This window comes from Dama dama, chromosome 11 (assembly GCF_033118175.1).
Source record: "Dama dama isolate Ldn47 chromosome 11, ASM3311817v1, whole genome shotgun sequence".
Lineage (NCBI taxonomy): Eukaryota > Metazoa > Chordata > Mammalia > Artiodactyla > Cervidae > Dama > Dama dama.
This window is the reverse complement of record NC_083691.1, coordinates 662,611-675,783: the sequence shown is the minus strand read 5'-3', so window position 1 is coordinate 675,783 and position 13,173 is coordinate 662,611. Positions and strand designations below refer to the sequence as shown.

The following is a 13,173-nucleotide window of genomic DNA, read 5'->3' as shown; positions in this document are numbered from 1 at the left end:
GTTTTGGAGGAACAGCTGATTCTAGATCTGAGGAGCTGGAGCACCTCTTTAGATGGGACAGCAGAGAAGTTATCAAAGTCTACAAGGATCCCATTGAAAGGGCTCAGGACCCACTGGGCCCACCCTGCGTGCCACGAGGGGCTCGGTGTGAATCAGTGAGGCGGCAGCTGTGACGTGTCCAGTTTGGTTCCTTCTCGTGTGTTATCTTTGGAGAGTGCGAGGGGCCAGCTCACTAGCGTGAGAGCTGAACACTGCAACTCTGGGAAGGAAACACCAGGGATAGTCATGACGTTGTATTTGGCAACAATTTCTTGGCTGTGGCACCAAAAGCAAAGACAACACAATTAAAAATAAATTGGACTTTGTGAGAGTTAAAAAATTTTGTACATCACAGGACACTGCCAAGAAAGTGAAAAAACAACCCACAGAATGGGGAAAAATATTTGCAAATCATATATCCGATCAGGGATTAACATATAGATTATATAAAGAACTCCCACAACTCAATGACAGGAAAAGCAGATAAACCAGTTAATATGTGGGCAAGGGACCTTGACCTTCTTCTTCTCTGGAGAAAATACATTTCTCCAGAGAAGGCACACAAATGACCAATATGCACATGTAAGGATGCTCAACATGAGTCGTCAGGGAAACGTGATACACTGGGCATCACCTCACATCTGTTAGCATGGCTTTTCTTTTTAAAAAGGAAAATAAGTGTTGATGAGAATGTACAGAAATCTGGAACACTTATGCACTGTTGATGGGAATGTAAAGTGGTGTGGCTGACATGCAAAACAGTGCTACAGTTTCTCAAAAGATTAAACACAGAATTACTGTATGATCTAGCAATTCCACTGCCAGGTCAGGTCCAAAAGAACTGAAAGCAGAAATGTGAATAGATACTTGTACATCATGGTATATAGTAGGAGCACTACTCACAACAGCCAAATGGAACAACCCAAGTGTCCATCAGCAGATGACAAAAACAGATACACACACACACACACACACATGTATGTGTAATGGAACTTATTCAGATTTTAAAAGGGAGGAAAATCTGATACAGCTACAGCACGGATGGACTTCGAAGACATTACGCTCAGTGAAATAAGCCAGACACAAAAGGATAAATTTTATATGATTCCACTTATGTGAGGTCCCTGCTGCTGCTGCTGCTGCTAAGTCGCTTCAGCCGTGTCCGACCCTGTGCGACCCCACAGACGGCAGCCCACCGGGCTCCCCCGTCCCTGGGATTCTCCAGGCAAGAACACTGGAGTGGGTCGCCATTTCCTTCTCCAATGCAGGAAAGTGAAAAGGGAAAGTGAAGTCGCTCAGTCGTGTCCGACTCTTCGCGACCCCACTGACTGCAGCCCACCAGGCTCCTCCATCCACGGGATTCTCCAGGCAAGAGGACTGGAGTGGGGTGCCATTGCCTTCTCCTGTGAGGTCCCTAGAGGGGTTAAATTCATAGAGACAGGGAGTAAAACAGTAGTTACCAGGGCTTGGGGGAGGGGCAAATGGAGAATGATTATTTAATGCATATAGAGGTTTTGTGTGAGACGATGAGAAGTTGTGGAAATAGTGGCAGTGGTCACATACTGCACATACGTAACGTCGCTGCGCTGCACACTTAAATACGGTTACGATGATCAATTTCCCGTCACGTGTATTTTACCACAATAAAAGAAAAAAGCAATAAAGCAAGTGGTTACTTTGTAGTGGAAACAAATACACATCTACGTGATGAATAAGAACAGAATTAAAAATAAACACACATAATTGAGGTAAATATGAAGAAAGATCCAGACAACAGAGCAGTCAAGAATAAAGCCAGGGGTTACAGGACAGAGGCAGCTGTCCAACAGCAATGACAAGAGCAGAGGACCCTTCTCAGAGTCCTGTCAGCCAGTCACAAACCCAGCAACATGCTCTTTCAGGAGAGAGAGGAAACAGAATTTTCAAGGAAAAATGGCCCCCGTGAAAGGTCATAGCAAAGGAAATCCCTTTAGTAAAAAAAGGCTGCCTTTTCTCAGAGTGCCTATGCATGTCCATACATCATAAACTCTGAGTGACTGAACATATAAAAGAAATGTGATGTCTACTTTGCAAAACTAAGGAAAACCACAATGTGTTAAAAATACTGGAAATAACAGTAAGACGGGAAGCAGGTAAGAAAGCTAACATGCTCTGAAGTCTTTGGATTGATTCTAACTTCAGACATTGTTAACTCAAACATGCAGGCTAACCCCTAAAAGAAGAGAAATAAGAGTTATAACTTTCAAATTAATAGAGGGAAAAATAGAAACAAGGGTGAAAAAGAGAAAAGAATATAAGAAACAAAGGAGAAAAAAGAACAGAAAAAGTAGGATAGAACAAATTAGTATATTACAACTGAACACAAATTATATGAGTAATTACAATAAATGTAAATGGATGAAACTAACAGGCTGAAAAACAAGACTGTCAGACAGATTTTTTAAAAAACAGCTAGAAACAATTTATAACAAGAGCAAAGGAAGGTTGAAAGCAAAACGATGAGAAAATGATACACAAATACTAACCAAAAAATGCTGGAGTGATGCTATTAATATTCGTTCAAACAGACCTCATGGCAAAGAGCGTCAGTGGAGCCGAAGAGGCTCCTCTCGTGATTACAGTCTCGCTCAGCAGGGAGGTGCACGAGCGCTACAGCTGCGTGCATGCGCAACTGGTAACAGCTTTAAACAGGCGAGGCGAACACTGACACAACCACAAGGAGAGCCTGAAAACCCAGTGTCCACAGGGGACCTCGGCACAGCTCTCCTGGTCGTCGACAGAAGTGGGCAGAAAAATAGCAAAACAAGATAAGATGATTTGAGGAAATATTGAGCAAGCTTGACCTACTGAGTGTGCGAAAGCAAGAGAGGGGAGTGAATGTGACTGGAAGAGGCTGTGGCCTTTTAAAGTCCACATGGAACACTTATAAAAAGCATCGTCTGCTTGGCTACAAAGCTAGTCCTCACAAATGTCTAAATCAGCAGTATACACACTACAGTTCACTTAGGTTAAAGCTCCCAAATCCCAAGCTTTCTGAAACTGAAAAAGAGCCTTTCAAATAAATAATCTGAACTCAAATTCAAAACTCAAAAATTATTAGAACTAAAAAGTAATGAAAATACTACATATCAAAATGGACGGAATGCAGTGAAAACATTACTTCAAGAAAATTTACTGTCCTGCATGTTTACATTGTAAGATTTAAGAGGCTGAAAGTTAAAGAGCTAAGCACTCCTCTTAGGTCTTGGGGAAATAACCCCAGGTAAGCAAAAGGAAGGAAACTATAAAGATAAAAAGAGAAATGAATGATATTAAAAAACACAAAAGTGCAACAGAAAGGATCAGCAAAGCCAAACACCAGTTATTTGCAGGGACTCATTCAAGTGACAACCCTCTGGAAGGTCAGGAAACAGGTGAAGCACAGCTGAACAACAGCCAGAGTGAACCTGGTCACCGCAAGGCCCCGCGGAGCCTCACGGGCAGCGGGCCCTGCACTGCGAAAGGGGCACATTCCAGAGAAAGGCACGGCTTGCCGAGTGACTCAGTGATGCAGTCGCCTAAGGAGTCCTAAAAGTGTTAAATGAAAAGAATCAGGAACTCCTAAATTCCTCCCCCAAAAACACGAGGCTAAGGCAGCCTTGAAGGAACTCAGCCAGTGTTTGAGAGGAAAATCCAAATATTACTCAAAGTGGCAGAAAGCAGGAGGGTAAACTCCCCAGCTTGTTTATGAAGCAGAAGAGAAGATGGTGAGCAGGAGAAGTCCTGTGTCAGAATGGTCCTGAAGACAGGTCCAGCCACGTGACATGCTGGCCAGGCTGGGTGTAACTGGAATGCAAGGCTGGCTCCAAACTGAAAAGGCTCATCACATGCACAGATCACAGGGACGATCTCAATGGCTGCAGAGGCAGCATCGGGTAGAATTCAGCTTCCTTCCTGACACGATGTGCAGCAGACATGGAGCCTGCATCCTGGTGTGGGGGCCTGGCAACCACCACACGTCACGGAGAAACAGCCCCTGTTAAGTCAGAACTGAGACAGCCGGCCACAGTTCCATCTGTTCAACCCCACCATGGAGGCTGCAACTGCTGTGAGAGGATATGGACAGAAACGAGACCTGTAAAGACTGGAGAGGAAGGAATGAAACTGTCCCTGTCTGCAGACGGTTTGTCCGCAAAGGAGACCCAAGAATCGACAGCCAACTCAGTAGAATTGAGGAGACTTCTGCGAGGTTTCCAGAGGTAAGATCAATTCTCAGGCATCTAAGTACTAAAGGTCCATGCAGTTCTGTGTATCAGCAGAAAATAAAGCAGCATCACATGTTGCAGACCAACTGTGCCAGCCCAGTGGGCCTTCCGAGGCCAGGGTCAGACCTGCAGCTTTCCGCCCGGGGCCCTTCGCAGGGGCACAGGCTGCAAGCAAGCACAAGAGAGGATGCTTGGCTTCACCGATACTTGGAGAAAGGTGAGCGAAAGTGCTGCGAGACATGCCTGCCTACTGCCAAGACTGGGTAAAAGGACAGTGAAGTGGCGACTGCGGCGGGTGCCATCTAGCCGCTCACGGGATGGAGCCCTGGGCACGGTTCCCAGCCCACCGGCCAGCCCCGCGGGCTCTCCTGCAGGACCTCCACGGGGAAGCCCACAGCCACATTCTGAGGAGCAAGGCCACAGCAGGTCAGGGACACTGGTGACCCCTTTACCCGTGGAGACAGGTCCTCAGTGCCCTAAATCTACCAGGTTAGTGGCCCAGGCACACAACATTGGAGCCGTTCAGATGAGTCTGTCCTGGTGCCTGTATCCATCGGGTCCCTGGGGCAGCGGAGCCAGTCAGAGGCACGCTGAGGTTTGCTGCAGGGAAAGGTGGGGACAGTAGGGGAGGGTGGGGCCATCAGGACCCTGAGCGGAGCGGCGGCCGCCCAGGTGGACCTGCTCCCACTCCGGCTCCTGCCGGGCGGGCGGCTGCTCAGCTCCGGCCATGCCGGGGGAAGCCATCAATCACTGAACGTTAGCCTCTTCCTGCATCTGCACGGGCTGCGAACCTCCCCAGCCGTCACGCCCGGTTCCTCTTTGCCGGACGGATGGCTCTCTGCTCGGTGGACTCTACGGCCTCACTCACACTTGACCCCAAGCAGCAGGAGGACTGGGAGGCGCCTTAGCGCAGCCTGGCTGATCCTTGGCCGGTACCCCGGCTCATCCTTGAAAGGTCTGCTCCCTGCAAGTGCAGACACAGCCCCCGAGCTTCTGCTGCGGGGGCGGGAGCCTCCTCCCTTCCCTCGCCAGTGATCCTGTCTTTCGTTAAAGGCATGTTGATAAGTGTTAACGGAGCTCATCATAGACAATAAAACCCACAGGGTAACCCTGATGTACACCACAGCCAGGTCACCTCCTCGGGAGTCTGCTCAGGAAACACATGGCTGGGAAAGAGCCACAGAAGAGAAGATGTCAACGGGACATGGTGGGTCCCCTGGCTAGAGAGTTTCTCCAGAAAAGGCCAGAGGGCTCCACCTGCGCCAGAGAGCATCACAGGTGTGAGAGAGGCGGGCACATCGCCCTGCCGTTCAGAACACGTCGTGAGTGACACACACAAGTGACAGTATTACCCCCCCACCCCCCCACCCCCCCCCCCCCCCCACAGCAGGGCAGGCATGAGGACAGGCCCTGGGAGCCCCAAGCACAAGGCAAGGGGACAAGTGGGCAGAGTCAGTCCATAACCACAGGGGCTGGAGCTACAGCTGTGTTCCCAGGAAGAAGCACCTTGCCTGCCACGCCCCCCGGGAGGGCACTGGGCCTGGGGCCTCAAGACTGCGATGTTCCAGGTTCTGAGGTCCAACCCCCTGGCTCTAGTCCAGGTCCTGCTGGGCCTCAGCGCCTGCTCCGTCTGGGCCATCCTGACCCCGTCAGGTCCCAGACTCCCTCTGCCCCTCCTGCGGCCCTGCTGCATCTGAGGCGCCTGTTACAGCAGCACCGACTCCTGGCTCCCGTGTCCACTGGTTTGCCTCTGTGGCTGCAGTCACTGAAGCGTGAACTCAAACCAAGTTCTGCAGGGGTGCGAGTGGCCAGGCTCTGGGGGGGCCCTGTGCTCCTCGGCCCCCGTGACTGCAGACACCTTGTCTGGGGTCCTCAGGAAGCCAGGCTAGCCTTTTCGTCTCAGCCTCCGTAAGCTAGAAACAAGCCCAGTGGGAGGACCCAGGGATTTCCGACAGGGACGGCAGCCAGAGCCACTCTTGACACGATCACGCCTCCTTCCCTGGAGCCGGGACCAGGCCTCCGGAAGAGCTGGCTGTGAGGGGCCAGGGCTGAGGAAGGTGGACATCCTCTCCTGGACGTGGGGGCTGGCTCGGGAGGCAGACAGCTCCCTCATGGCTCAGCCCTACCTCTGCAGCCCTGGGCAGAGAGCCCCTCTGTCCTTCCGGCCCCAGCTTCCTCGTTAGCAGGTGTGGGAAGGCTGCTGAAACATCCAGCGGGCTGTGCAGTGTCCGGGGAAGGGCCGCCTGCCAAGCTCAGACCCCACTCCCCCCCAACCCTGCCCTGTGCCCCAGCCACCCGCTTGCCGAGCCTGGGGACCCAGAAGAAGGTGTCCAAACGCATAAAAGAAACCACGCATAATTACGTAATTATGACCTGGCCACCTCTGTGCTCTTTCGTGGCTGCACAAGTCACAACAGCCTGGGTGTCCATTAGCGGCCAGTGGATGGATCCGCTGTGGTCCATCCGATGGAATGTTATTTGGTTGTAAAAAGGAGTGAAGCACTGACAGATGCCACAGCGCAGACGAGCCTGGGAAACACCACACTGGCAAAAGAGGCCAGGACCGAGAGGCCACCTGAGCAGGTCCGCGGGCACGCAGCATCCAGAGCAGCCAGAAATCAGGCTGCCAGGGCCGGGGGCGGGGCTGTGCCGGGATGCGGCGGGGCCGGGAGGGGCGGCTTCACGGGGGATGAGCACAGTCTAGAATCTACCGTGGGGACAGCTGTGCGAAGCACGCCGTGAATCGTGGGGAGAGGGAACCGCCTCTCAGTGGAGCTGGTAAAGAATGTTTACTGGTCATGTCCTTGCTCCTGAATTCTGAGACCCCTGCTTGTGTTCGGCAGGGCCCCGGGGCTTGTGTTTCCCCCCACCCCCCCGGGGGTGAGCACCGGCTTCTCAGAGAGAAGGGGCCCAAGGGCACGTGGCGGCGTCTCTAGGGGCCGGGAGCACCCAGGGTCTGCCCGCCCCAGGCCCACCCCGCAAAGGAGCCTGCAGACCACAGGCGCTGGGCAGCAACAAATGTCTCCACCCCGGCAGCCGGGGGAGCCTTGCCCCAGCTCGGGGTGGGGGATCACGCAGCTGGGGCACCGCCGCTGCCCGACACTCCCCCAGCCCCGTGGCTGCGCAGGGACGCAGGGGGCCCAGGCCCGCTCACCTCAGCGGCTTGCCGGTGGTCCTCGCCTGAGTGCAGCACCCTCACGTCGACGCCCAGACAGCGGAGGGTCCGCGCCAGCCCCCCCAGCATATTGTCACACACCACGCGGAAGGCCTGGGCCGGGACCTCGGGGGCTGCGTCCTCAGGTGAGCATACCTGCAACACAGCCTGGCTCAGCAGCTGCGGCCCGTCTGGCCCACCCGAGACGGGCAGGGTCCAGGGCAGGGGGCAGGGGGCAGGCAGGGAGGGAGGGCTCCCAGGGCGCTCAGTTCCTGTAAGCGATGTGTACTCAGTACAGAAAACAGCAGGGAAGGAGGGAACACAACCGAGACCACCCAGGACCTCAGGGGCTGGCACATGTCTCCTGGGGGTGGGGTGAACACTGGAGTGCGCCAGGGTCTCTGGGGCACACGGGGACATCCAGAGGCTGCCCTGGATGTTGGCGGGGGGCATGCCAGGCTGGGGACCCCTCCTCTTGTAGGACGCTCACCCCCTGCCTGCTTTCCTTCCTTTGGGGCAGAGGGTCTCCCCAACACCCACTCCAGGTCTCCAACTCTGTGAGGTCCCAGTCTTAAGGAGAGTGGTTCTTCCCATGAGAATCCTGATAAAGGGCCTGGGGGGCTTCACCTACTTGCCGGGGGGAGGCTGAGACCTTCTGCAGGGGCGGCTCCTGAGTCCCGCATCTCTCGCTGCATCCCAGCCCCAGGCTCCAGGGCAGGGCCCCCGGAAGGTGGAAGCGGGCAGGCTCTCTGCATAGCGCCCAGTACACCTCCAGCAGGCAATAGGCATCTGCAGCTAGGGTGGGCAAGGTCAGCCTCAGGCTCCAGTGTGGGGGGTGTGGGGGCGTGGGACAGGAAAGGGGGCACCCACCTGCATAGACCAGCTGCTCCTCGCCCAGCGGCCGCCGGTCCCAGTTGGAGAGCTGCTGCGTCTTGTCCAGGGGCTTGCCCAGCACCTGCTGCACCAGGAGGCTAAGGCCTCGCGGCCCTGCCGCCCCGTCCACAGCTGGGGCTGGCCTGTCCGCCACCCGCATCTGCAAGACAGCACCCCCGGGGGTGAGGCGCCTGCCCTGGAGGGCAGACAGCATTGCACACGGCCGACTGTCCCAAGGGGTTCCCTGGAGCAGGCCCTGTGCCCTCCATGATGGACAGCGTCCCAAAAGGGGGTGCCGGCGGCCCAGGCAGGCTATCTCAGGGCCTCAGGGCTGGGGTCACCCACCCACCGGTCAGCTCTGGGGCCCACATCTTAACCCTCAGGGGAGTGCTGAGAATCCTGGGGGCAGGGGCAGAGCTGGGCTGGCCCTGGGCAGTATGGGGATGTATGGCGATACTCTCTCCTGGGGGACCCTGTGTCTGGGTCCCTGGTGACCTGTGGCCAGGGATCGGGGCTGGGCCAGGAAGAGGACAAGTCCTCAGTGAGACTGTTGCCCAGGCGTTGCCGTGCGGGCAGCTCCGCGGAGCAGGGAGCTCCCAGCCCACCCCCAGCACTGACCTGTCTGTGCGCCTGCAGCAGGTCCAGGCCCCCCTGCAGCTTCTGCACGGCCTGCGCCAGGGCTGGGTAGGACGCACCCAGGCTCCGCAGGTCCCCCGCCATCCCATAACCTGCAGTTGGGGGGTGCCGCTGTGACGGGGGCCAAGGGAGAGGCCGGTCTCACACCCTTCCCCAGGTCCCGCAGGGCTGGGGCAAGGGCGGGTGCTACTGACCTAGCTTGGTGATGGAGGGGTCTGAGAGCAGCCGGGACACCAGCTGGGAGAAGGCCCGGGGCGCCTGCCCTCCTGCGGGACTCGAGAGCTGGGGCAGGTCCAGCAGGAACACACGGCCCGCCACGGCCACCTGCATGAGTGACACCCGGGGCCGGCCGCCCGCGCCGAAAGACGGTCTCCACTCCAGGTCCACACCGACCACCTGACCCGGCTGCAGACAGAGGAACTGGTTGGAGCGGCGAGGCGAGCGCTGCAGTCCAGGGGAGGCGGCCTCTGTGGAGAGGGCTGGCCCAGCCCTGGGCGTGCCAGTGTGGCCAGAGCCCCCAGAGGCCGTGGTGAGCAGCGCCGGGCGCCAGCCGTCCAAGGGAGCTGGGCACACACCTGCAGGAGCGCGTCCTCGTGCCTGGCCAGGTCCTCCCAGGAGGCCAGGAAGTAGATGTCCTCCCTGGCGATGGGCAGCTGGTAGCAGTCGTCCCGCCTGTGCTCTGAAGGTGCCTTGGCCGTCCTGGGGAGGAGCAGAGCTGCAGAGCCTCTGCTGCCCCCCTGGACATCCCCAGCTGACTGCAGGGCTAGAGAGCCCTCAAGGCTGGCATGTGCCCGGGGCCTTTGGGGCCTGCTTCCCATGCCTCTGTCCTCGCACACTGGGTCCTCACCGGGGGGGCATGTGGCCCGGTTGAGGCACTGGCTGCTGGGTCCTTGCCAGAACCCAAGGAGGGCCAGGACGTGCCTGTGTGTCTGCACGCTGCTCACGTGCCCCGAGCCCCTCCTGGCCCTCCCTGCTTCTAACCCCCAGCCCCCAGTCACTTTCCAACAGACGGTGCCCAAGGGCATGTCCTCCTTCTGGCCCCCCTCCCCCGGAGCCTGGGGGATGCTCACCCCTCCTGGAGCCTGAGTTGGCTCATTTCTGCCACTACTGTGGCTGGGAGTCGCTCCTCAGGCAACGAGAGGTCCAGGGCACACTGGGCGGCCATGGCCACATCATCCTGAGAGGCCAGCAGCTGTAGCAGCTGCTCCTGCAGCCACTCGTCCTGCGCCACCAGGCCCTGGGGGATGGGACGTGGGCTGCTCCACAGGGTCGGCCCCAAGGGGGTGGGCCCATCCTGTCAGCCCCCAGACCAAGACCACCCCTCAGACTGGCCCTGATCTCCCCCTCACGCCTGGCCCCAAACTCCCCCTCACACCTGGCCCCCACTTCCTCCCCTCACACCTGGCCCGACCTGCCCCTCACACCTGGTCCCGACCACCCCCCTCACACCTGGCCCCAACCTCCCCCTCACACCTGGGCCCCACCTCCTCTCTCAGGCCCTGAAGCCCTTCACAAGGAGGTGGCTGTCCTCTGGAGACCAGCAGTCCCCATGACAGGCTCCACGGTGACCGAGCTGGCGTCCTCTCCCGGGCCCTCCTCTCTGCCTGCATCTCCCCGCAGCACTGCTGTGCTGGGGGAGAGGGAGTCCGCAGGGCCTCCACCTGCCCTTGGGGAGGCAGGGGCCATGGGGGCTCACAAGGCCATGTCTCCTGTCTGTCTGTCCATCTGTATGAAGGCCCACACGGCCTATAGAGGTCCTGGTGGGGGTGGGGCTCCATCCCACAGACCGCCTGCATCCTCGGGGCCACAGGCCACAGTGGACCCCACCCCTGAGGAGTCCCTGCCGGCCGGCAGGCGGGGCCGCTTCCCCACGCAGCTCTGTCCCCGGCAGCCTCGGCGGCCGCTTCCCGCAGGCTGCAGGTTCCCACGTGGACGACAATATGTGGAAACCCCTCCACATTCTTCAGGATGTCCGCTGCCCTTCCGCCGGCTCGGCCTTGGCACCCAGGGGGGACCGGCCTTCCGGGCCTTGCCCGGGGGTCCGCGTTCCTCTCTGATGACTCACAGGCCCTGGCCCGCCACGCGGGGTGGGGGGAGGGCAGGCGCGGGGTGGCTCAGCACTGCCCCCCGCTGGCAGACCCCGCGCGGGCGCTCGGTGGGGGGGGCCCTGGTTCCCCGCCACTGCAGACTGCCCTGCACGCGGCCCCCCAGTCCCCGGAGAGCCCACCTTCCTCCCAGGCCACTTTGCCTGGAGCTGGGGATGGTTCTGCACCGTGATGACCCCTGCCTCCAGCTCAGGACTGGGGACAAAGGCTGCAGGCCAGTGTCCTAAGGGGATGACAGACCCCAGCCTGGGACTGGACCTTCAGTCCGGCACTCTGTGTCCCTGTATCACCCCAAGGGGCAGCTGCCTCCTTCTCAGGGTCTGTGGGCACCCCAGGCCTCAGATCACAGAGCCATGACAAGCAGGGCGCCTGGGGACAGTCTAGAATTTTCTCTTGGTGAACCTCTCTGCACCCAGCACCTGGGAGCTCTGTCCATGGGGAGGGGAAGGAGGATCCTGGGCCCTCGGCCATTCTGACTGTATCCCACCCTGCCCCACGGGGGGTCATCATGTGCTGGGGCCTCCAAGCTCACCTGCACCAGCTCAGCCCAGCTCTCCTGGGACATGCTTCTCTGCAAAAGTGGACACCAGTGTGAACTTTCCTTTCAGCAGCTCCGGGAGCAGAGAGCAGGCCTCGCTTAGTGCTCCCTCCACCCCGCCCCGGTCCACGCACCTCCACCAGCCGCTTGTAGCACAGGTACCGCAGGGCAGCCAGGCGCTGCTGAGCGAGCATGCTGGGACACAGGGCTGAAAGAGACGGTGTGCTCCAGCCGGGCTGGGTGGACAAGCGCGTGTGGGCCGGGCGCGGGGGCTCCCGCTGTCTTCCTGCCCTCCCACCCGGCACACGCCTCGTGAGCGGCCTTCACTCTGGCTGTAAAGGAGGGCGCCCCGGCCTGCCCTCCCTTGGGGTCTCCTGGAGCCACCTCTCGGGGCTTTCCTCCATTCTCTCCAGGCAGCTGGCACTTTTGTTTCTCCCCATGCCCGAGCATGCGTTTCTAGAGAAAGGGGCCCATCCTGCTCTGTGTTTACAAATTACGCTGACCTGTCAGCTACACCTTCACATTCTGTTCAGAGACCACGGAGGCCCGGGAAGGGTGCCCACTGTCCACTCACCCCCTGTCCTCCTGCCAGCTGCTGCTCCTCCCTCCCGGGGCCAGCTGTCCTCAAAGCCTGGTGGTCTGGCGGGGTGCTGACCACAGAGCCTGCCTACCTTCAGGCCTCCACCAGACCCTGACCAGGACCCCCTGTTCTAGAGGGGTGTGGCCGCCCCAGTCACAGGGGCACGCCCTCAGGGAGCACCCTCACTGCAGGGACGCTGTCCGAGAGTGCAGAGGTCAGGGTTGCCTGGGGCCAGGGCCTGCCCACCACCCTGCAGCCTTCCCTCCCCTTTCCAGCTGAGGCAGGAACGCAGGACATCGAGGGACCATGTGCCCCATAGGCTGCTGGGGACAAGACTGCAGGAGGAAGGGATGGATGAATGAAGTGCTCAGCAGGAAGGGATGGTCAGGAAAGGGGGAAAAAGCAGCCAGAACTATTACAGAATTAAGTCTCCTTCCAGTGGAGACAGAAACCAGCTTTCCTGAAGTTTCTACAATGTTACACATCATTTTACCAATAAGATACTTTGTCAAAAGCCTATGGATACAGTATCACCCTCAGGCCTCCTCTGCACTGCCTGGTTCATCTAAGCCCACACACCCCTCTGGGAAGCAGATCTTTTAAAGGAAAAGGTGGCAAGTGAGCCAGACTCAGCCACCCACCTCGGGTGGGTCCTGCTGACTCTGCCAGATGCCTGGGGGCTCCATCGGGATCCAGGCCCAGGTAGAGGGCTGGGTGCACTCGGGGCAGAGGGGCGAGCAGTGCTCACCCTGCATCACGTCTGACCGCCCTCCCACAGAAAGCGCAGGGTCTGCCCACTCAGAGGCCCACGGCAGGAGGGCGGCCGCAGAGCAAAAACGGCGTGGACTCAACATATGTGCAGAGTCCTGGGAAGAGACCAGAGCAAGGAAGGGGGAACAGGCGATCTCCAAAAGAAATAATGACCAAAACCTCCCAGGACGGATTGAAGACACCGATCCATAGATCCCCAAGTCCCATAAATCCCAAGCAAAAACAATAAAGAG

The 13,173-nt window shown here is 58.2% G+C and overlaps 1 protein-coding gene across 15 annotated transcripts in view; it reads right to left on the bottom strand.

Annotated features, from left to right (window-relative positions):
• EXD3 (exonuclease 3'-5' domain containing 3) overlaps window positions 1–13,173 on the bottom strand; it is an 89,901-nt gene that overhangs the window by 19,194 nt on the left and 57,534 nt on the right. For 7 of the 15 annotated variants that reach the window (XM_061154091.1, XM_061154094.1, XM_061154090.1 and 4 more), the window contains 10 exons: window positions 11,724–11,797; window positions 11,584–11,622; window positions 10,017–10,183; window positions 9,522–9,645; window positions 9,141–9,351; window positions 8,929–9,038; window positions 8,308–8,470; window positions 8,069–8,232; window positions 7,438–7,593; window positions 6,657–6,827 (listed from right to left, as the gene is read on the bottom strand). In XM_061154091.1, the coding sequence (XP_061010074.1) occupies window positions 6,657–6,827; window positions 7,438–7,593; window positions 8,069–8,232; window positions 8,308–8,470; window positions 8,929–9,038; window positions 9,141–9,351; window positions 9,522–9,645; window positions 10,017–10,183; window positions 11,584–11,622; window positions 11,724–11,797 (1,379 nt within the window). Of the gene's footprint in view, window positions 1–271; window positions 1,454–6,645; window positions 6,828–7,437; window positions 7,594–8,068; window positions 8,233–8,307; window positions 8,471–8,928; window positions 9,039–9,140; window positions 9,352–9,521; window positions 9,646–10,016; window positions 10,184–10,430; window positions 11,384–11,583; window positions 11,623–11,723; window positions 11,798–13,173 lie in introns of those variants that run through there. The other 8 variants (XM_061154104.1, XM_061154095.1, XM_061154099.1 and 5 more) reach the window with 7 other exon arrangements.